Raw genomic sequence first — 22,001 nt, forward strand, 5'->3', positions numbered from 1 at the left:
TACCTTTAGCCCCAGTATCCCCTCAGGCTACTGCTCTTTTGCCTTTCTTCCCTTCACAAACACACTTAGATTGCCGCTTTGACCTTCTAACTGGTTTCCTGCCTCTAGTCTTTTCCCCATCCCAGCCCATTCAGTACACTGTACCGAATGTGGTCTAGAAAATATAAATCTGACCATGTCTTTTTCCCATGCCTAAAATACTTCAATGACTCCCTTTAAAAAAAAGTTGCCTTTTTTTGGTAACAACCTTATTAAGATATAATTCACATAACAAACAATTCACCCGCTTAAAGTGTGCCGTTCAGTGGCTTTTAGTATATTCACAGAGTTGTGTATCTGTGATGGTTGAGATTGTGTGTCGCTAAATAGACAATAGATAAGCGGTAACTTTAGTAAAGGGTAAGACAGTACACAATACTGGGGAAGCCAGCACCACCTGTACAAGGCAAGGTCATGGAAGCTCCATAGACACATCCAAACTCCCTGAGGGACTGAATTGCTGGGCTCTGGGCGGTGGAGACCATGGTCTCGGGGAACATCTAGCTCAGTTGGCATAACATAGTTTATAAAGAAAATGTTGTACATTATACTTTGGTGAGTAGTGTCTGGGGTCTTAAAAGTCTGTGAGCAGCCATCTAGGATACTCCAGTGGTCTCGCCCCTTTGGGAGCAATGAGGAATGACGAAAACTAAAGATACAAGGGAAAGATTAGTCCAGAGGACTAATGGACCACATCGACCGTGGCCTCCACCAGACTGAGTCCAGTACAACTAGATGGTGCCCGGCTACCACCACTGACTGCTCTGATAAAGATCACAATAGAGGGCCCTGGACAGAGCTGGAGAAAAATGTAGAACAAAATTCTAACTCGAAAGACTAGACTTGGCTGGCCTGACAGAGACTGGAGAAACCCTGAGAGTATGGCTCCCAGACACCCTTTCAGCTCAGTAATAAAGTCACACCTGAGGTTCACCCTTCAGCCAAAAATTGGACAGGCACATAAAACAAAGCAAGACTGAAGGAGCATACCAGCCACGGGGCAGGAACTAGGAGGCAGGGAGGAACAGGAAAGCTGGTAGTAGGGAATCCAAGTTTGAAAAGGGAGAGTGTTGACATGTCATAGGGTTAACCAATGTCATAGAACAATATGTGTACTGAGTGTTTAATGAGAAACTAGTTTGTTCTGTAAACCTTCATCTAAAGTACAATAAAAAAAATTTTTTTTTAAATTGTCAACTTGGCTGGACCGTGATTCTCAGTGGTTTGGCAGTTATGTAATGATGTAGTTTGGCAGTTATGTAATAATGTAGTCATCCTCCATGATGTGATTGGCCAATCAGTTGTAAGGGGAGTTTCCTCAGGGGTGTGGCAAGCATAGAGTATATATATAGATATTCTGGCAAAGCTCACTTGCTTGCTCTGGATCCTGCATCTGACTCGTCATCATCTGACCTCTGGTTCTTGGGATTTGAGCCAGCTGCCTGCCATCTTGTCTGCCAGTCTTGGTATTCATCAGCCTCTGCAGCCTGTGCACCAGCAGCCTGCCGTCTTACCTACCAATCTTGATTTTGTTAGCCTCTGCAGTCCGTGAGCGAGCAGCCTGCTGCCTGACCTGCTGATTTTGTGTTTGTCAGTCCCTGTAGCTATGTGAGTCATGAGAAGCCTCCAGCCTGATGCCTGACTTGGGACTTGCCACCCTCTACAACCACTTGAGCCATTTCTTCGAGATAACTCTCTGTCTATGTGTGTGTGTGTGTGTGTGTGTGTATATATATATATATATACGCTTCACTAGAGTACCTAGTCTAAGACAGCATCCATCACCACAAGCCATTTTAGAACATTTTCCTTACCCCCAAAAGAAACGCAATGCCCTTTAGCATTCAGCCCATGCTTCCCCTTCCCTGCCCTAGACAACCAAGAATCTACTTTCTTACTCTATAGACTTACTTTTCAGACATTTCACATAAGTGGAATAGTACAATATGTGGTCTTTTATGACTGGCTTCTTTCATTTGGTATAATTGCAAGTTGAAACACAATGACTCCCTTTTGCTCTTAGGTTTAACATCAAAATCCTATAATGTGCTTACAAGTCTTGCATTATCTGATGCCTTTGTACCCATTCTCTATATGAGTTCTCTCTGCTTACGACCTTGTACTTTTTGCTGCAGCTGAACTAAACTTACTTGAATATGCCGTGGTGCATCCCACTAATTTTGCCTGGCTAACTTGTGTACTTTAGGTCTTTGCTTCAGTGCTACTTCCTGGGGTGGGATGGGCAGCTTCTCTGATCCTCCATGCCTTCCTGTGTGCTGCCAGAGCCCACTATGCGTCCCCCATCACAGCATTTATCAGACAGGACTGTAATTGTCACTTACTTGTCTGTCCATCTGGACCATATAGCTCGATGGAGCAGAGTCCATATTTACCCCAGCCTAAGACATTCTGCCTACATAGAGTGGGTGTCAGAGAGTCCTAACTACTGGACCTTCTGGAAAGAGAAACGGAGTCTGGCTTTTTCGTCTTCCTTATGATCTGCTCTGTCATCACCCTTTGCAGTGCAGAGCCTGCGCTCGTCACTGCCCTGAACTCTCTTGAAGGTCACTAGCCACTATGTGGTTTGTACTTATGTCTCTTAGTCTTGCTATAGCATTTGCCACTGTTAAATACCTACGTGGAAATCTCTTCTCCCTTATTGCCTGTGACATGACATTGCCTTTGTTCTCCTTCTGCTTCTGTCAACTCTTTGTTTCTCTCCTTCCCTGGCCCCTTGTCCTCCAAGCCGTTGAAGATGGATCTTCCAACAGTTTTGTATTCAAGCTTTTCTCTTTGCACTCTTCGTCTGTTCCTTCGGCTTCACCTGTTACATGTGTGCAGATAAACGATTCCCAATCTCTTTGTGTAACCTGAATCCCTCTGCTGAACTTTAAGCATGTATTTCCAGCAGCCCAGTTGTCATCCTCTCCTGAGTATTCTTCCAGTGCCTAAAAATTTTCATGTCCCAACAGTCAGCTTATTTCGTGTCCCAATGCTAGTTTGGACCCTGAGAACTTACCACCTGGCTGACTCTTAACAGCGTCTTACCCAGTCCCCCCACCTCATCTCTCTCCCCACTTCAGTGCCTTCACTCAGCCGAGCTTGTAAACACATATTGAATACCTACTGCTGTCAGATAATTTTTAAAGCATAGCTCTAGTCATTTTATTCTCAGCTTGAAAAACCTTCAGGGCTTCCCTTTGCCTACTAAGTTAAGTAGAAGTTTCTCAGCTAGTATCCCAGACCCCTGTAAATAGGGCCCCAGCAGCATTTTCTACCATTTCTTTTTCATTCCTAATATTCAGGACAAATGACTCCATCTGTTACTCACACATTTTATACTTGGTTGCTGTCCAGTATGGTAGCCACTAGCCACTCCTGGCTATTTTAACTTAAATTTACAAATTCAGTTCCTTAGTAACACTGGCAGTATTTCAAGGGCTGAGTAACCACATGTGGCTAGTGGCAACCGTATTAGACAATGTAGGTAGAAACAATACCCATCACTGTTGAAAGTTCTGTGGATAGCGTTGCTCTCTACCTTCTAGCTCAACTATTCCTCCACCATCTCCTCCCTATCTCTACCTGTAAAATCGCTCTCCCTCCATCAGGGCCGCCCACCACAAATTCCACCTCTTCTCACACCCTTTCGTGATCACTCCTTTCTTAGTGAGATTCCCCCTCCCTTTTGAGCCGCAGTAGCATTTTATCTGTTTCCTTTATGAAACCTACCCAATTCTGTACTTATCTTATTTCCAGCACTAAACTGGAAGATTTTTTGAGGGTAGAAACCACATGGATGATCTTTTATCTTCCGTGTGTAGTACAGTGGGAATTGAATAAACATTTGTTGAATTGAATACCTAGAAAAGGGAGTGCTACTTCTTTCCTTTTCCGTGATCAGCTACAGAGTGAATGTCTTGACGTTCTATTTTTCTTTTTTCCTTATGTAACCACATAAGTCCCTTCCTGCAGGACCAAGCAAGAAGCGCAGCCTCTGTGCTCTCCGCTGCTGCCTGTGCTGCCTGTGCAGGTGGCCATGGGTGGCACATTCCATCTTAAAGCCAGTCTTGCTGGCATTGGTGCCAAGGAGAGCTACTGGCTGCAGAATACAAACATGATCCCCTGGCTGGGGCAGTGGATCTGCACGTGGGAGGTGGAATTTCAGGGAGGGAGTAATAGATGGATGACTGAGGGGCAGGTGGCAGAGTTACAAACTACAGACCTCGGAGAAGTGACTTCAGAAGAAATGACTGTGAGATGGGCAAGGGTAACCAAGTCAAGGAGGTGGCAAAGCTCAGATATTAAACTGCCTGCAGGATAAGGAGCCAGAAGATATCTGTTCTTAGGCCCTGGAGGAACTTTCTGGATGGGTTGTCACTGCCCAGGTGCTTGTGCTCATTGAGGCTTTTCTGTTAGTACAGAATTACCTGCCGTGAAGGTGACTTTTTGCCAGCACGATTTTCAGACACATTAGAGACGTTCAGATGCTGGTCTCTGCTCTGATTTAGCTGCCCTTTGAGGTAAAGAATTTGCTGGTTATCTATCCAGTGACTGCTGGGGGATGTCCTGAAGCTGTGAGAGTGTGTGTGCGCATGTGCGTTTGCCCACGCACGCACGTATGTTCGGTAGGGGGGTGGACACATAAGTTATGAGAATAAGTTTACATGCGCTTGTCTTTCCAGGCTTATTTTGCAGAGGGAGAAGCACTTCCATTATCTGAAAAGAGGCCTTCGACAGCTGACAGATGCTTATGAGGTAACTCATTGCCCAGGAACTCATTCTATCAAGTTTTTAGCCAAGTCTTTCATGTTTTTCCTATTCAAATACAAAAGGCATATGAGCCTGGCCTGTTGCAGGTTCATCCTTGTACCATGTGGCTCTGGCAGGAAACCAGGTCCTTCTTCAAAGGGGCAAATAACCCTTGACACCTAGCTAAAGTTCCGTATCATATCCTATTTCCCCAACCCTTTGCCCTATTGCTGTTGTGTGCTGTTGAGTCAAATCTGACTTATAGCAACCCCATGTGACAGAGTAGAGCTGCCCCATAGGGTTTTCTAGGCCATAATCTTTATGGGAGAGATTGCCAGGTCTTCCCTGGAGCCACTGATGGGTTTGAACCGCGAAACTTTTGGTGAGCAGCCAGGCACTTAACCATTGTGACACCAGGGCTCGTTTGTCCTGTTAGCTGATCTAATTTCTGTACTGGCCAGAGGACCAGTATATAAGTCGCAGAGAGTACTACCTGCAGTGTAACAAGCAGATTTTGAATCATATTCCTCGTGGCCTAGGGTTGCACGGAGTGGGCTTAGGCATGTGGAAGGGGTATATGTGGGGAGCAGGGTATTGGGAATGGCACTGAGTGGCAGCCAAAGGGCGAATAGGAACAGGCGGTCTCCAGCTTTCCTGCCTCACTTCACACAGAACAGCTCAGCTTTTAACCTGCTCCTTATTTGGGGAGAGGGGCCTAAGTTTGACTAGGATCCCTGGTGGTGCAGTGGTTAAAGCACTCAGCTGCTAACTGAAGGGTCAGCAGTTTGAACCCACCAGCGGTTCTGCGGGAGAAAGATGTGGCAGTCTGCTTCCATAAAGATTACAGCCTTAGAAACCCAGTGGAGCAGTCCTACTCTGTCCTGTAGGGTGGCTATGAGTCGGAATTGACTCCACGGCAATGGGTTTGGGTTTTTTAAGTTTGACTGTTTATGTCAGGGCTTTGCAAACTCAAATGTAGGGCCCAGGCAGGTAGCATAAGTGAATGAAGTTGGCTGGGTGAAGGCTAAGGCAAACTGTTCCAGCCAATTGCTGCAGTACAGGAATGCAGACCCACAATTTGCAAGATCTTCTCTTCTTTTTTCAAATGAAGCTAGGAATCCAGATTTTTATGTGTATCTCCCAATAGTAAAATGTTGCAACCAATTCTAAATAAACAAACACTGCAAGCAAAACACATCCATGGAGTAGATCTGGCTTTTGGGCTCCCAGTTTCCAGCCTTTGACTCAAGCCCTCTGATTAGAGCCCAGCCCTGGTAGAATTAATACCAGCTAATGATTTAATGATTTATTAGAACCAGAGCTAAAAGCTTAACATGCATTATCTCATTTAATCCTCACAAGTACTGTATGAGGGAGGTATTTTTTATAGATAAGGAAGCAGGCATAACAAGATAAGCGATTTGTCCAAAAACACATAGCTAGTAAGAGGATGAGCCAGGATTCAAACCCAGGCAGGCTGAATCCATAGCAGTCTCTTCAGTGACCACACCAGGCTGCCCCCTAGGCGGCAGGCTAGCAAACGGCCACAGTTGTGGACGTACAGTGCTTTGATGAAGAGGGCTGCTTGAGCCTGTGGAGAGAGCACTGGATTGGAAGCCTGAGAAACTGGGTTTTTGTCTCAGCTTTGACATTTACTGTCTTTATAATCTGGAAAAAATTAATCTCTTTGGACCTCATTTATATACTTTTAATCTGTAACACTGGGACAGTAATCCTACCTGCCCTGCCCTGCCTAGACTTGAATGCCCAATAAATATTTATAGTTTGAATTAGGATCAAGATCTGTTCACATATCACCTTTGGAAGGCTTTACCAGCGCCCCCAGTTAGAGTTAATCTCTTCTTTGTGTTCCCTCAGAACTCTGTTTCTGCCCATTACGGCACATACATATACGTATGTGTTTTATTCCGCCTTGTTCCAGAAAGACCCAAGGCAACTATGTGTCTTGTCTGCTGTTCTCTTCCACAGAGATAGCTACATACATTCTATATCCCCAGCATCTCAAGAATAGGAACTAAATTGTGTTCATTATCATGCCCCCAGTATCTAATGCAATGCTTGGCACAGGTGCATACTTACTAAGTACTTCTGAAATCAGTGAAGCAGTTAAGCCAGGAAATTCCTTCCTGAGATTGTACTGTATATCTCCTTGGGTCTACACTGAAAAATAGCAGGACTTTATGTCCTGGCGTGTAAGAAGTCCTCTGCTCAGGCTTCCACAGATGCCAGAGAAGGACACACCAACTTCAAGGTGAAGTTCTTTACCTCATTATCCTTTTCTCACTGCGATATCATTTCACCTCCCAGCTAAGGCCACAAAGCAAGCATCCCTCATTCACTGATTCTTGTCCATAGGGCACCCTCCTACCCCTTGCTAGGCTGCCAGGGGTGAGACAGATGTCGCCTTGTCAGCAGTGTCTCAGATTGATTCTGAATAAGGGGTGTGTTTTCTTCCCCCTCCCTGTCACAGTGTCTGGATGCCAGTCGCCCATGGCTCTGCTATTGGATCCTGCACAGCTTGGAACTGCTAGATGAACCCACCCCCCAGATGGTGGCTACAGAGTGAGTCTGGCTCTGGGGGATCTGAGGTGTTCTCTCAAATTGTATTTTGAGTTTGGGGTTCTTCCCGCTGAGTTTCTGTTTATTTGTTTTGATTGAAAATGCAGAGTGTTACAAAAAATCCTTGCCCTTCTCTTGACCTCCAGTAACTTCCTGAAACTCCTCCACTTAGGAACCTATTATAAGCTGGTGGGTAGATGAAGACTTTGAACTCCCAAGAGAAGGATTCTGGTTTCTTCTGTGGCCTTTTCTTTTGGCTCTTACTCTGGTCTTTGAGGAAAGTCTTCACATCAACTCTGAAAGACATAATTTCTCCAGAAAGTACAGTATACACTTGAGTAGCTCCTGTGAGAAAGTGCGTGCCAACCCAAGGAACAAAAAGCCGTTTGCGTCTGTAAATACCTCCATAGAAGCATCCCACCAGTGCAGTGCCTGGGGGACAGTGTGGTTCTTGATGGCACTGGATGTGTTGTCATCTTGGTGTGCAGATGCCATGATTCACAATTTTCTTAAATGTCTGGTTTATGATTTGAGATTCAAGCAATTGAGATTCTTCCCAAGATGCTTGTGCAGCTGATGTTCTCTGTGTGGCACCTCATCCTCAGAAGCTTTATATGTTATATTTTAATGAAGATTTTATATTTTAAAGAAGAAAAAAGCTGATCATCACCCCAGTCTTAGCGATACCTAGGGTAGACAAGGGCAGCCAGGAAGCAGATCTAATGTCCTAGTTCTCACTGAGAAAGAACATGTCCATCTTGACTTCATCCACTCCCCCTGGTGCTCCTGAGGGAGAGGACTCTGGGAGGAAAGGCTCCTGAGCCAGGTTCTCATCTGTGCAGCACACAGAGGCAGCTGTGCCAGGAGGCAGGGAAGCCAGCCGGTACCCCTGCCTGGTTACAGTGCCCCTGCCCCGGTCACACTGTCAGGTCGGAAGAACAGAACTGCACATTGTCTCATTCATTCTGTCTTAACAATAACCTCTCATTCTTGCCTTCCTGGGCAGGGTGTCTTGTGACGAATGTGGATGAGGGAGATAATGAAGAATTAGGCCATTAACCCTTGTGATCTGTACAAAGCTTTCTGAGGGAGAGGAAAAATATGCATTGTCTTTATCAGGATGCTGCTGCAAGCCAAGTTGCTTCTAGCACTGGAAGTCAAGTTGGTCACAGTTTCTGCAGTAACAGGAATTTAATTGTCAAAATAAAGGCCCATGTGTTTTTGAAATACCAGTTGGGGGTTGTGGGTTGTTTGGGAAGTTTTTCCCCCGCACATCCACAATCAGGATATGCTCTAGCGGAAAGAGAACGTTGTATGAGAGAAAAGAAAACCAACGGGAGGATTCTGTGAGAGTGAGGCACAGATGCCCGATAGAGGAGGAGGACATGGGCCAATTTGATTTGGGAAGATAGAATGATAAGGAGATTTCTGAAGTGGAAGAACTTAGGTCAAAATCAATTTTGAGGTTTTTTTTCTAGTTTGTATAGTTGGTGGTTTAGAGCAAAGCCTTTTCTGAGGAATTAAGTGTCAGAGCTTCTGTAGCTACTTTTGTGGTCCCATGAGAATGAGAAGACCCCTTAGAGGGCTTTACACAGTGAACAGTTGGAAACAGCATAACTAGCAGTAGGGGATGCTTTAAAATTTAAAGTTTAAATTATGATGTAATACATACAATGAAATACCATGTAACCATTTAAAAATTTACATATACATATAAACCCAAAACCCGTTGCTGTGAAGTCGATTCCGACCTATAGAGACTCTATAGGACAGAGTAGAACTGCCCCATAGGGTTTCCAAAGAGTGATTGGTAGATTCAAACTGCCAGCCTTTTGGTTAGCAGCCATAGCTCTTAACCACTGCACCACCAGGGCTCCATATATACATATTTGTATGTACATTTAAGGAGTCCCGGGTGGTGCAGCTGGTTAAGCACTTGGCTACTAACCAGAAGGTTGACAGTTTGAATCCACCCAGAGGCACCTCAGAAAAAGGCCTGACAATCTAGTTCTGAAAGGTCACAGCCATTGAAAACTCTGTGGAGCACAGTTCTACTCTGACACACATGGGGTCACTGTGAGTTGGAATCGACTTGATGGTAACTGGCTTAGGTTTTGTGTTTTGTGTACATATTAACATAGAGATGTTCATGTTTTATTAAGTGGAAAAGGGTAGTTAAAAAGATTTGACTTGTATAGATTAAAAAATAGATGAGTATATGCACAGAAAAAATCATAGGGATATATGCAGACATAAACCCAAAAACCAAACCCATTGCCATTGAGTCCATTCCGACTTATAGTGACCCTATAGGACAGAGTAGAACTGCCCCATAGAGTTTGCAAGGAGTACCTGGTGGATTTGAACTGCTGACCTTTTGGTTAGCAGCCATAGCACTTAACCACTACACCAGCAGGGTTTCCTGTATAAACGTGGTAATAATTATTTCTGGATGGTGGGGTTCATTCATTCTTTTCTAAGCTTATTTGTATTTTCCAAAATGTCTACAATTGCTACAGTTGTTTTATAATTAATGTTTTAAAAATAAAAAACTGGTTTGCCCTAATTTTAAGAACCACTTGATAGTTGATGACTGAAAATTTCTTCTTCACAGCTGCCTTAAAAGCTTTACCTGTCATTCTTCTGAGCAGTGATATGAAGACTTTTCAAGAATTACTTAGACTTACCAATAAGTGTATTTTGTTTTGTGCCTAGCAGGCAATTCTAGGTGCCAATAATATTTATTATGAACAGAGCCTTATAGTTCTGACCTGTAAGGAAATAAACTATTTTTAGTACGATATAAGGAGCGCTGGTGGCACTGTGGTTAAGTGCTTGGCTGCTAACTAAAAGGTCAGCAATTCTAACCCACCAGCTGCACCGCAGGAGAGTGATGCGTCAGTCGGCCTCTGTAAAAATTACAGCCACGGAAACCCTATGGGGCAGTTTTGCTCTGTCCTGTAGGGTCCCTATGAGTTGGCAATGACTTGACGACAGTGGGTTGGGGGTTTAGTGAGATATAGAGCAATCTTACTGACAGCTATAAAAATGTGAGGTTTCTTTTTTAGACTACTTAATAAAAAAAAAGGATACTGCCATTTTATTTATTTTGCACAGAGAAAAGAAGTGCTTTACAAATGTAGTCTTTTTTTTCTTTTTTTAACATAAATGTTAAAGTGACCTAGAGGCAGAGAGTTTAGCTCTGGAGTTTCATCGTTCTCTAGTGTGTGTGTGCGCGTGCACGCACACACACACACGTTTTTCTCTCCTATTTTGTTCACTGTCGTGCTTCTGTTTGTTTAAGGAACAATATCACAAGCTGGGTTCCCTCTAGTGGACAAAATCATTTTTGTCAGCTGTGGTGACTGTTGCCTAAGGCCAGCAAAGCCAGGCTTTCACTGCGGTATCAGATATTTCAATAATAATATATTCACAGACACAGATTTAGCATGCCTCTCAAGAAATTGTATGCATAAATTTATGTGTTTACATATAATAATAAATTAATATTTTGGAACTAGACTAACCACATTTGCTTTGCTTAATGATTTTATCACTGAAGAAAGTAGCCTTTAATGAGAACTCCCATGCTTTTTTATTGAAAGCCACTTTAATAAAATGGGGTAAAATAAAAATCAGAGAGAGACTATTACACTGTTAAAGTTAGGTTTTTAGCTTCTGTAGCATCTACAAATTATCTTTAACTTAAAAATTATTTTAGGACACCTCAGCACATAAAGTTTTTGCAAAGATCAATTCAAATTTTGATATGCCAATCTTTTATTATTTCCCTTTGGAAGGGCTAGTAGCTTATCTCCTTAAATATTTTTCTTTTTAATTTTTAAATTTAAATATAATTTCTATGTTTCCTTACCTTTCATTTAGGATATAATACGTAGTTATTTGTCACCTGGGGACTTTTTGACCAGATGTCGCTGGCTTGTAAAAAGAGAGTGCTAAACATCCTTCACTGAACAGGACAGCCCCCCACCAACAAAGAATCATTGGCCCAAGGTTGAGAAACCCTGCTCTAAAATAACCAAGTTTAGACTTGACCATACTTTTAAAATAGCTGCTGTCCTAACGATTGCCTTCACTTGACGAAAAGTCAACCTGTCTGACTCCACAAGCAGTATGGCCTCCCCGAATTAGCAAGAGACCCTACCTGTCTTTCACCTGTTCATTGTCATACTCTTTGTAGGAAGGATTTGCCTTTCCATTGTATTAAGCTGAAGCTGTTTTACTGGGACATTTGAAAGAATTAGTACTAGAAGATTAATACAAGAAACCTAATGTCATCCCGTCCATCTTGCACCTGCATCTCTTCCTGATGATTGGTCCTTTTCTAGGTCTCAGGTCTGTCCATGGTAACCTGTTCAGGTACTGAAGTTTTCTCTTAAATCTAAACTAAATTCTTCTTGCTGCAGATTAGTCTCAATTTTTGTTTTTTACTAGAAGATTTTTTATAATTACCCTTTGTATACTTGCAGTATTTGGCTTGGTAGCTTCCTCACTGTGATTGTCTGTGTAATATTAAGTCTTTTTATGTTTCTTTATATTTAGCCATTTTTACAACTCTAACCTGAACTCTCTTTAAGTTCGAAATGAAGGCTTGGGCCAGATACAGTTCTAAGGAGTACTGGGTTCATGATGCTTTTAACAAGCATTTTTGTGGTGGTTGTTCTTCATAACCCAAGGACCCACAACCTGTGGTTCTTTTTCTGCTATATTTCTTGTCATTTCCCACCTTGCATTTAATATCCTTTACTCATCCCCCAAGCCTGCCATCACTAAGTATTTTACTGGCTACTTAAACCTATTTCGTTTTCTTTTATTCTTACTGGCCTCTGATTTGATTTATATTATTGGGGACTTTGATTCTCACTTTAGAAGTGTTCCCTGCTTGTTTTGTGTTATTTGCTTATTTACTGTACATGCTTTTGAGTCCTTCATCCAGGTTGGTAACAGTGATGTCTAGAATTAACTGCTTGTTAGATCACTTTTTCAGGCCTCACCTACCACCTAAAGGTCTGAGTTAATTCTTATAAGGCCAACAGTAAATCATGAATAATCTTGCATTGAACTTGATCCTCTTGTAAGTTTTGCATACTCTTTAGTGGTCGAATGATAGAACAGTGCTATCCAGTAGAACTTCTGTGATAATGGAAATGTTCTGCGTTTGTGCTGTTCAGTTTCGTAGTCGCTAGGCACATTTGGAAGCCCTGGTGGCATAGTGGTTAAGAGCTCTGCTGCTAAGCAACAGGTCAGCAGTTGGAATCCACCAGCCGCTCCTTGGGAACCCTATGGGGCAGTTCTGCTCGGTCCTATTGGGTCACTATGAGTCGGAATTGACTCAAGGGAACTTTTTTTTTTTTTTTTAGCCATATATGACTGTTGGAACACTTGAAATGTGCCATGTGTAACCAAGGAGCTGAATTTTTAATTTTAATTAAAGTTTAAATAGCCACATATGGCCAGTGGCTACCTGTTGGTCGGTGCAGATTTATAGCATTAAACCCATTGCTGTGGAGTCAATTCCAACTCATAACGACCCTGTAGGGCAGAGTAGAACTGCCTCATAGGGTTTCCAAGGAGCAGCTGGTAGATTTGAACTGCCAAACTTTTTGGTTAGCAGCCAAGCTCTTAACCACTGTGCACCGGGGCTGCATGTCTAGAGTAGTGGTTCTCCCACTTCGTGTGTTTCCAGATCACCTGGGAATTTGGTGAAAATAGGCCCAGGCTCTTTTCTTCTTCAGCAAGCTGGGTTGCTGGAGTCCTTGTATTCTTTGCTAGCTCCCCAGTGATTTTGGTGTACGCATTGTACGTTTGAAATTCCCAAATCTAGAAGGTAGTTTGGTGTTTTGTTGGTAATTGTCACATTAAAAAAAAAAAGAAACCCATTGCTGTCGAGTTGATTCCAACTCATAGTGACCCTATAGTACAGAAGAGAACTGTCCCGTAGAATTTCCAAGGAGCCCTTGGTAGATTCGAACTACTGACCTTTTGGTTAACAGCCATAGCACTTAACTACTGCGCCACCAGAGTTTCCACCGTCACATAAGCTAGACTGAAATGCTTTGTTGACATTAAAGAAAACTGACCTACTAGATCGTTTAGTCATGTAAGTAAATGAATGAGCTTGTGCAGACTTCACGAAGTGTGGCACCCTCGTGGTGTAGTGGTTAAGAGCTCAGTTGCTAACCAAAAGGTCAGAGGTTTGAATCCACCAGCCATCCCTTGAAAACCCTATGGGGCAGTTCTGCCCTGTCCTATAGGGTTGCTATGAGTCAGGATCGACTTGTCAGCAATGGTTTTTTTTTTGAGTTGGGCACTCTTTTGGTGTTTGCACAAGGTTTGCTGCTTGTGATTTTTTAGTTTGTGAATTTCTGGTCTCTAAGATAATTTTTCTCCACCTTTGGATGGGTAGAATCGTCATTAACAACATCTTGGTTTTCAGAATTGCTAAGAATTCTGCAAGTGACAGCTGGTAGCTTCATGGTCACATTTGCCAGTTCCTTAAGGTGCAAGTTCTTAAGCCTCTGGATCAGAATGTTCTGTGATCCGTAAGTGTCTGAGATTCAAGAAGAGCCCAACCCCCCAGTTCTCTAGCACCACCCCAGGGACAGTCAGATGCAGCATGTCAGCTGAGAGAAGTTGGCATGGAGAGGGGATTGAAAGGTGTCTGGTACATTCAGATCCTAGCTCATTTCAGACTTTAGGCTACAGGGTCAGGAGTGTTGCTTTTGACTGATTCTATCTTGGGAACTGGCGGTGGGAATGGATAACTAGGTTTTTTTAAGTTTTACACCAGCTAAAACATTTTGTTTTTCATTATGTTTTAAACGAAAGTTTACAATTCAAGTTAGTTTCTCATACAAAAATTTATACACACATTGTTATGGACCCTAGTTGCTTTCCCTATAATGTGACAGCATATTCCTGCTTTCCACCCCAGATTTCTCCTTTCCACCCCAGCTTTATTCTTGCTACCCTGGATTTTCCATGTCCATTCAGTGAGCTTCTGTCCGTTTTTGCCTTCTCATCTCACCTCCGGACAGGAGCTGCCCATTTAGTCTCATGTATCTACTTGAGCAAAGAAGCACTGTCTTCACGAGTATCATTTTATGTCTTATAGTCCAGTCTAATCATTGTCCAAAGAGTTGGCTTCCCAAGGCTGGCATTAATCCAAAAAACACAAAATAATAAATGTTGGAGAGGTTGTGGAGAGACTGGAACACTTACATACTACTGGTGGGAATGTAAAATGGTACAACCGCTTTGGAAATCGATTTGGCGCTTCCTTAAAAAGCTAGAAATAGAACTACCATACTATCCAGCAATCCCACTCCTTGGAATATATCCTAGAGAAATGAGAGCCTTTACATGAACAGATATATGCACACCCATGCTCACTGCAGCACTGTTTACAATAGCAAAAACATGGAAGCAACCAAGGTGTCCATCAACGGATGAATGGATAAGTAAATTATGGTATATTCACACAATGGAATACTACGCATCAGTAAAGAACAGTGACGAATCTGTGAAACGTTTCATAACACGGAGGAACCTGGAAGGCATTATGCTGAGGGAAATTAGTCAGAGGCAAAAGGACAAATATTGTATAAGACCACTATTATAAGATCTTGAGAAATAGTAAAAACTGAGAAGAACACATACTTTTGTGGTTACGAAGGGGGGAGGGAGGGAGAGGGTTTTTTATTGATTAATCAGTAGATAAGAACTGCTTTGGTGAAGGGAAAGACAACACTCAATACATGGAAGGTCAGCTCAATTGGACTGGACCAAAAGCAAAGAAGTTTCCGGGATAAAATGAATGCTTCAAAGGTCAGTGGAGCAGGGGCGGGGGTCTGGGGAACATGGTTTGAGGGGACTTCTAAGTCAATTGGCAACATAATTCTATTATGAAAACATTCTGCATCCCACTTTGAAATGTGGCGTCTGGGGTCTTAAATGCTAACAAGCGGCCATCTAAGATGCATCAATTGGTCTCAACCCACCTGGAGCAAAGGAAAATGAAGAACACCAAGGTCACATGACAACTAAGAGCCCAAGAGACAGAAAGGGCCACATGAACCAGAGACCTACATCATCCTGAGACCAGAAGAACTAGTTGGTGCCCAGCCACAATCGATGACTGCCCTGACAGGGAGCACAGCAGAGGACCCCTAAGGGAACAGGAGATCAGTGGGATGCAGACCCCAAATTCTCATAAAAAGTCCATACTTAATGGTCTGACTGAGACTAGAGGAATCCCGGCGGCCATGCTCCCCAGACCTTCTGTCGGCACAGGACAGGAACCATCCCCGAAGACAACTCATCAGACATGAAAGGGACTGGTCAGCGGGTGGGAGAGAGATGCTGATGAAGAGTGAGCTAATTATATCAGGTGGACACTTGAAAGTGTGTTGTCAACTCTTGTCTGGAGGGGGGATGGGAGGATAGAGAGAGAGGGAAGCTGGCAAAATTGTTACGAAAGGAGAGACTGAAAGGGCTGACTCAATAGGGGAAGAGCAAGTGGGAGTACGGAGTAAGATGTATGTAAACTTATATGTGACTGACTGGATTTGTAAACGTTCACTTGAAGCTTAATAAAAGTTAAAAAAAAAAAGAGAAGAAAATATTCTTTGATGGTTGGGGGGGAGGGAGGGAGGGAGGAGGGGAGAAGGGCATTCACTAATTAGATGGTAGATAAGAACTATTTTAGGTGAAGGGAAAGACAATACACAGTACAGGAGAGGTCAGCACAACTGGACTAAACCAGAAGCAAAGAAGTTTCCTGAATAAACTGAATGCTTCAAAGGCCAGCATAGCAGGGGCAGGGGTTTGGGGACCATGGTTTCGGGGGACATCTAATTCAATTGGCATAATAAAATCTATTAAGAAAACATTTTGCATCCCACTTTGGAGACTGGCGTCTGGGGTCTTAAATGCTAGCAAGTGGCCATCTAAGATCCATCAGTTGGTCTCAACCCACCTGGAGAATGAAGAACACCAAAGACACAGGGTAATTATGAGCCCAAGAGACAGAAAGGGACACATAAACCAGAGACTACATCAGCCTGAGACCAGAACTAGATGGTGTCCGGCTATAACCGATGACTGCCCTGACAGGAAACACAACAGAGAGCCCATGAGGAAGCAGAAGAGCAGTGGGATGCAGACCCCGAATTCTCGTAAAAAGGCCAGACTTAATGGTCTTACTGAGACTAGAAGCAGCCGGGTGGTCCTGGTCCCCAGACCTTCTGTTAGCCCAAGACAGGAACCATCCCCAAAGCCAACTCTTCAGACAGGGATTGGACTGGGCAATGGGATAGAAAATGTTACTGGTGAAGAGTGAGCTTCTTAGATCAAGTAGACACGTGAGACTATGTTGGCATCTCCTGTCTCAAGGGGAGATGAGAGGGCAGAAGGGGGTCAGAAGCTGGCCAGATGGATATGAAAAGAGAGAGTGGAGGGAAGGAGTGTGCTGTCTCATTAGGGAGAGAGCAATTAGGAGTATATAGCAAGGTGCATATAAATTTTTATATGAGAGACTGACTTGATTTGGAAACTTTCACTTCAACCACACACACACACACAAAGTCTTATAAAAAAGAAAAAGCTTTGGCTTCAGGAATGGTTTCAGTTCTGGGCTAACAATGTCCGGGGGCCTCCAGTCTCAGTCAGAACATTAAGTCTAGTCTTTTTAGTTAAAACTTTTTGTTTTTGTGATATGGAAAGCTGCTCGTATGCTAGTGCAGCCAACCTTTGTTAGGATGTAGCTTATTAGCTATTTGTTTCTGGAAAATGGAACGAGAATTGGTGAAGGTTTGGCAAGTATGTTACAATCAAATTAAATTCTCTATAAAAATTAATTGCTATTAAAAATGTGCCATAGAACTGTCTTCCTTCTCTTATTACCAATTTCAGTTTCAATCCTTACTTTTCCTACAGTAAAATTTTAGGCGTAAATAGAAGTGAATGTGTATTGTTTTTAATCTGTGCTTAAATCAGGACTCAAGTAGCAAGTAAGCAGCATCTTATATTGCTTTCTCTGGATAATGGAAGGTCTGGAATCAAAAGTAATCAAATATGACGGGGAAAGCAGTAATAAATGTGTGTCTTAATGGAAATTAACTAGGCTGTACGTGGTCTGTCTGGTGGCAGTAGATAAGAAAGAATGAAATGAAAAGTGCCTGGGAAGAGGAGGCTTCCTGAGCACTAAAAGGACTCAGGCTTGCAGCTTGTTCTCTTAAATGAAGGTTTGTCCTGAGAGGAAGGCTGTGACCCCTGCTGAGCCGTAGACAAACAACTCGATAGCCAGGGCTTTCCTGGAACACCCCTTTCTGGTAAACTTGGACAAATAGGGGCTTTCCTGGTTTCACCTTAAAGCAGGAATATAATTTCTGGTAACCTGATGCCACCTTGAAGACAAGGGCTATTTCAACGCACTCAACCCTTTAATAAACAGTTTCCCTCAATAAATAGAACTGGAGCTTCTTGAGAGCCCTGATGGTGCAGTGGTTAAGCAGTAGGCTGGTAACCAAAAGGTTGGTGGTTTGAATTTACCAGTGGCTCTGCAGGAGAAAAGAGCTGGCAATCTGCTCCCATAAAGATTACAGCCTACGAAACCCTATGGGGCAGTTATACTCTGTCATATAGGGTCACTATGAGTCGAGATAGTCTGGACAGCGCACAACAAACAACAGAGCCTATTTGGTTTAGTGTGAAAAGTTCTCCAAGAACCCATAGACTGTGATGCATTCTTGTGATATGAGTCAACAAGGCTTCTTTGACAGTGACCACATGAGGTGTGCATGACAGAAGCTCACCTCTCTTTCACTCTCCTAACCATGGAGGCCAACTCCAGTAAGAGTTTGTTTCTTACTGGTGGTAAAAATAAATATCCGTAGCCACTCGGTTCCAAGTGGCAAGAGGAGTGAGAAAGCATCTTCAGACATTCATGGCTGGCCAAGGTAATGGATCTAGACCAGGGTGTTAGCGTGGAAAGCAGTTGAGCACTACTTTTCTGGACAAAATTCAAAGCTTGGGAGGTACCCCAGAGGCAAGGAAAAGGAGGCAGTTACCACAGATCTAGGGAGGCGGATGACAAAAAGTATGGGAAAGATTTGGTCAAGAACAGCTTGAGTATATGGGACTCTTACCCCCAATTCTATGAAAGGCTGTTGATACCTGGTCTTATGTTCCTTGCTTCATGACTAGGCATATGCTTAATACAAAACTCAGATAAGAAGGCAGAAGCTGATGATACCAGGGTACAAAGCTGAGTTCCTTGGGGAGGGGACGGTTTATATTCACTAGGTGGGAGGAAATAATTTTTTCCCTTTTGAGGAAGGAGATGTCATTGGAAAGGTGTGGAATCTGACGTTTAACAATGGTAGGGTAATGCTTTCTGACTTTGTTTTTTCCCTTTGACTGTGTATCTAGTGTGTGCCAGTTCCTGGAGCTGTGTCAAAGCCCAGAAGGTGGCTTTGGAGGGGGCCCTGGTCAGTACCCACACCTTGCACCCACGTATGCAGCAGTCAATGCACTGTGCATCATTGGCACTGAGGAGGCCTATGACGTCATTAACAGGTACAACCCCAGCCAGCAGCGACAAACTCAGAAGGGCTGCCTGCCTGCTGACCCTGCACTGACCATTGCCCTCTCCTGCCTTTCCCCCAATTTTTTCTCAGAGAGAAGCTTCTTCAGTATTTGTACTCTCTGAAGCAACCTGATGGCTCTTTTCTTATGCATGTTGGAGGTGAGGTGGATGTGAGGTGAGTAGGGTTTTTCTCAGGCTGCTGATCAGTAGATTCTAGAGCTTATCTGCCGTTAGAGATGTAAAACCTAAGGAACAGCAGGGGTCAGTATTAAAGCTTTGGGAAAGCTGCTGCTTTGTTCTCACAGAATTACATAATGTCATGGTGTCATAATCATGGCAAATGTGATACGGTGGCCTTGGGATAGCCCTTTTTCTAGCAGTGCATTTTAAAAACCATTATCACCAGACCTTTTTTGTATAAATGTCAAACTATAAGTAATGCTTAAAAAGGTTTTGTTTTAAAAATTAAAAATATATTTGTTTGGAATAAAATGATGTAATATATAATAACTGTATAGTATAATTTATTTTTTAAAATAATATGCTATTTTCAGTGAGAGTTTACACAGCAGATTAATTTCCCATTTAACAATTTCTACGTATAATTATTCAGTGACATTGGTTACGTTTGTGTAGTGCAATTTAATCTTTCATCTATCTAGGACTGTTGTTGTTAGGTGCCATCGAGTTGGTTCCTACTCATAGCGACCCTGTGTACACCAGAAATGAAACACCTCCTGGTCCTGCGCCATCCTTATAATCATTGCCATGTTTGAGTCCATTGCAGCAGCCACTGTGACTCTTTGAGAGCCTTCTGTGTCATTGAGAGTTTTCCTCTTTTTCACTGACCCTCTACCAAGCATAATGTCCTTCTCCAGGGACTAGAAAAAGAAAGTGAGAATTTTTAATACTTGAGATCCTCCCGAGGGGTGTGAGAGTAGCTTTGGGAGGTGCAGAAACCCTCACGGGCCAGTAGAGAGCGGTGCCGTAAAGTGGCATTAATGGATCTGTACCAGTTGGCTCAGAATTATTACTTAAGAATTGTGTCTGATGTACCTAGCAAGTAGCTTACTCACCTGGCACGAGATTACTTATGAAGCATTTAGGGAATTCACTGAGTAAATCGTTTCTCAAAGGTGGCAGGTCATTGAGATTTCATGCCATTTCCTTATTATTTGGCTTGAGAAATGTATTTTTTATGGAGTTTCTAAATCAAAGCCATCTTATATCCTATTTGTACATGTGTTTGCTTCTGTACAAGTTGATTAATAATCTGGTTTAAGTGAAATGGAAAATCATTGGTTTGAAGTATAGGGAAAGAATCTGTCCAAATAAAAAAATTAGACCTGGCATCTGTATGTACCAATGAAGCCAATAGAACTATTGAGGTAAGGCAGTATTGTGTTGACTCTTCTGAAGGAAAAAGGAAAAAAAAATTTTTTTCACCCCACGGTCACTACATTTTTATTCCTATCCTGCAGATATGTCAATCACACACTCAAAAGTGTTGAAACTTAACTTTTTAAAACATACTGAGGTTACTAGGCAGAAGCGGACAAACACTGGCAAGACCCTATCGGTATTTTGTCACATACCTTTTTTCAGATATGATTATTTTATAACTTACTCATCCCAGCACCGGTGTTTCCTATGTTCTTATTCCAGCCTGCTAGACTAATGGTAGGAAATTTCTCCAATAAAATATATTTGTCTTCGGAAGAGCACAGTAGCCACATCCCTCCACCTAAGCACTTCTGGTAATACTCTGCCATTCTAGCCTTTGCTTTTCATTTATGTGAAGAATTAAAGATGGGAATGATGGAAAAACCTATCAGATCACATCCAATTTCCTTGCTTTGCCTGGTTTCTGGTACCCCATTTCCCTTGGTTTTCACTTGACGTTTAATTGTTCTTGGCCTGGAAGCACCTGCCAGTGCCCAGGAGTGCTTGTTGATGGGTTTGACCTGGAGGGAGATAGCAATGATTGAGGACAGTTTGGCATCTAGATGCTAGCTTGCACTCATTCTGGGTTAGACAAAGATGGTCTCTTGATGATCTTTCAGGTTCTGTAACAACTCCTAATAGTTTCTGGATGAGCTTACTCAAGAGTTTACAGCTCCGGTGTACTTAAAATAATCAAGTTACAGTGAACTCCTAGCAAGCACCATATTTTCTCAGTTCTTAAGAAAGGAGCAAGTATTCCTGACCCCTAATTTAGGTTATCTAATCTGGGCATTTCGTGGGGGTAGTGAGGAGAGAAGGACCCAACATTTGCAAAGATTTAGGTGACAGAGAGTGGGTGTGTTCAAGAAATGAGAAGCTCTTGTGGCTGGAGCATCGAAGGCATGCTGGGCAGTGGTGAGAATTGAAGCTGGAGGGGCCAGCCAGCCAGGGACAGACTGCCGAGGGCCCTGAACTCTCCTTGAGTCTGCAGTTTATTTTAAGGGCAATGGGAAGCCACTGAGGAGTTTTAAGCAGGGAGTGGCCCGATCAGGTTTGTATTTTATTAGGAGTTCTCCAGTTGCAGTGAATAGATTTTAGTGTTTCAGTGAAAGTACTCTGGTTTCAGGGCTGGAGGGTGGGAGACCGGACAGGAGACTGATCCAGGCAGAAGATAATTAGAACTTGGATTTGGGTGACGGCAGTGAGGATGGAGAGAAATGGACAAATTTAGGAGATCTGGCGACTGGATGGAAGAAGAGAGGAAGAAACTACATGAAAAAGTATTTTGTTCCCTCCTTGTCTCAATGTGAGATCTAGGACTAGTGGCCTCTGGCACCATTTCTTCGTTCTTTCATTTATGAGAGGCAGATGACATTATTGGCTGCCTCCCTACCTCAGAGGATTCAAGAGCAAATACTCTTGGACCTTTGAGAGGCTCAAGACCTGAAGGAAATTAGATCAGACCTTCGAAGTGAGCTTATGGTAAATGGTAACAGTTGGCATTGGCACGTACGACTCTCGCTCCGGATGCCTGCTGGTGTAACTAAACCTCTGCTGTGATTTTGGCCAGCCTATGCAG

General features: G+C 43.0%; 1 protein-coding gene across 1 annotated transcript in view; it reads left to right on the top strand.

Moving 5' to 3' along the window:
• FNTB (farnesyltransferase, CAAX box, subunit beta) overlaps positions 1 to 22,001 on the top strand; it is a 79,719-nt gene that overhangs the window by 34,463 nt on the left and 23,255 nt on the right. Inside the window, exons 3-6 of the mRNA XM_003408714.4 lie at positions 4,725 to 4,797; positions 7,283 to 7,374; positions 18,823 to 18,969; positions 19,071 to 19,154. Coding sequence (XP_003408762.1) covers positions 4,725 to 4,797; positions 7,283 to 7,374; positions 18,823 to 18,969; positions 19,071 to 19,154 — 396 coding nt within the window. The remainder of the gene's footprint in view (positions 1 to 4,724; positions 4,798 to 7,282; positions 7,375 to 18,822; positions 18,970 to 19,070; positions 19,155 to 22,001) is intronic.

The sequence above is a fragment of the Loxodonta africana genome, chromosome 10 (assembly GCF_030014295.1).
Source record: "Loxodonta africana isolate mLoxAfr1 chromosome 10, mLoxAfr1.hap2, whole genome shotgun sequence".
Taxonomy (NCBI): Eukaryota; Metazoa; Chordata; class Mammalia; order Proboscidea; family Elephantidae; genus Loxodonta; species Loxodonta africana.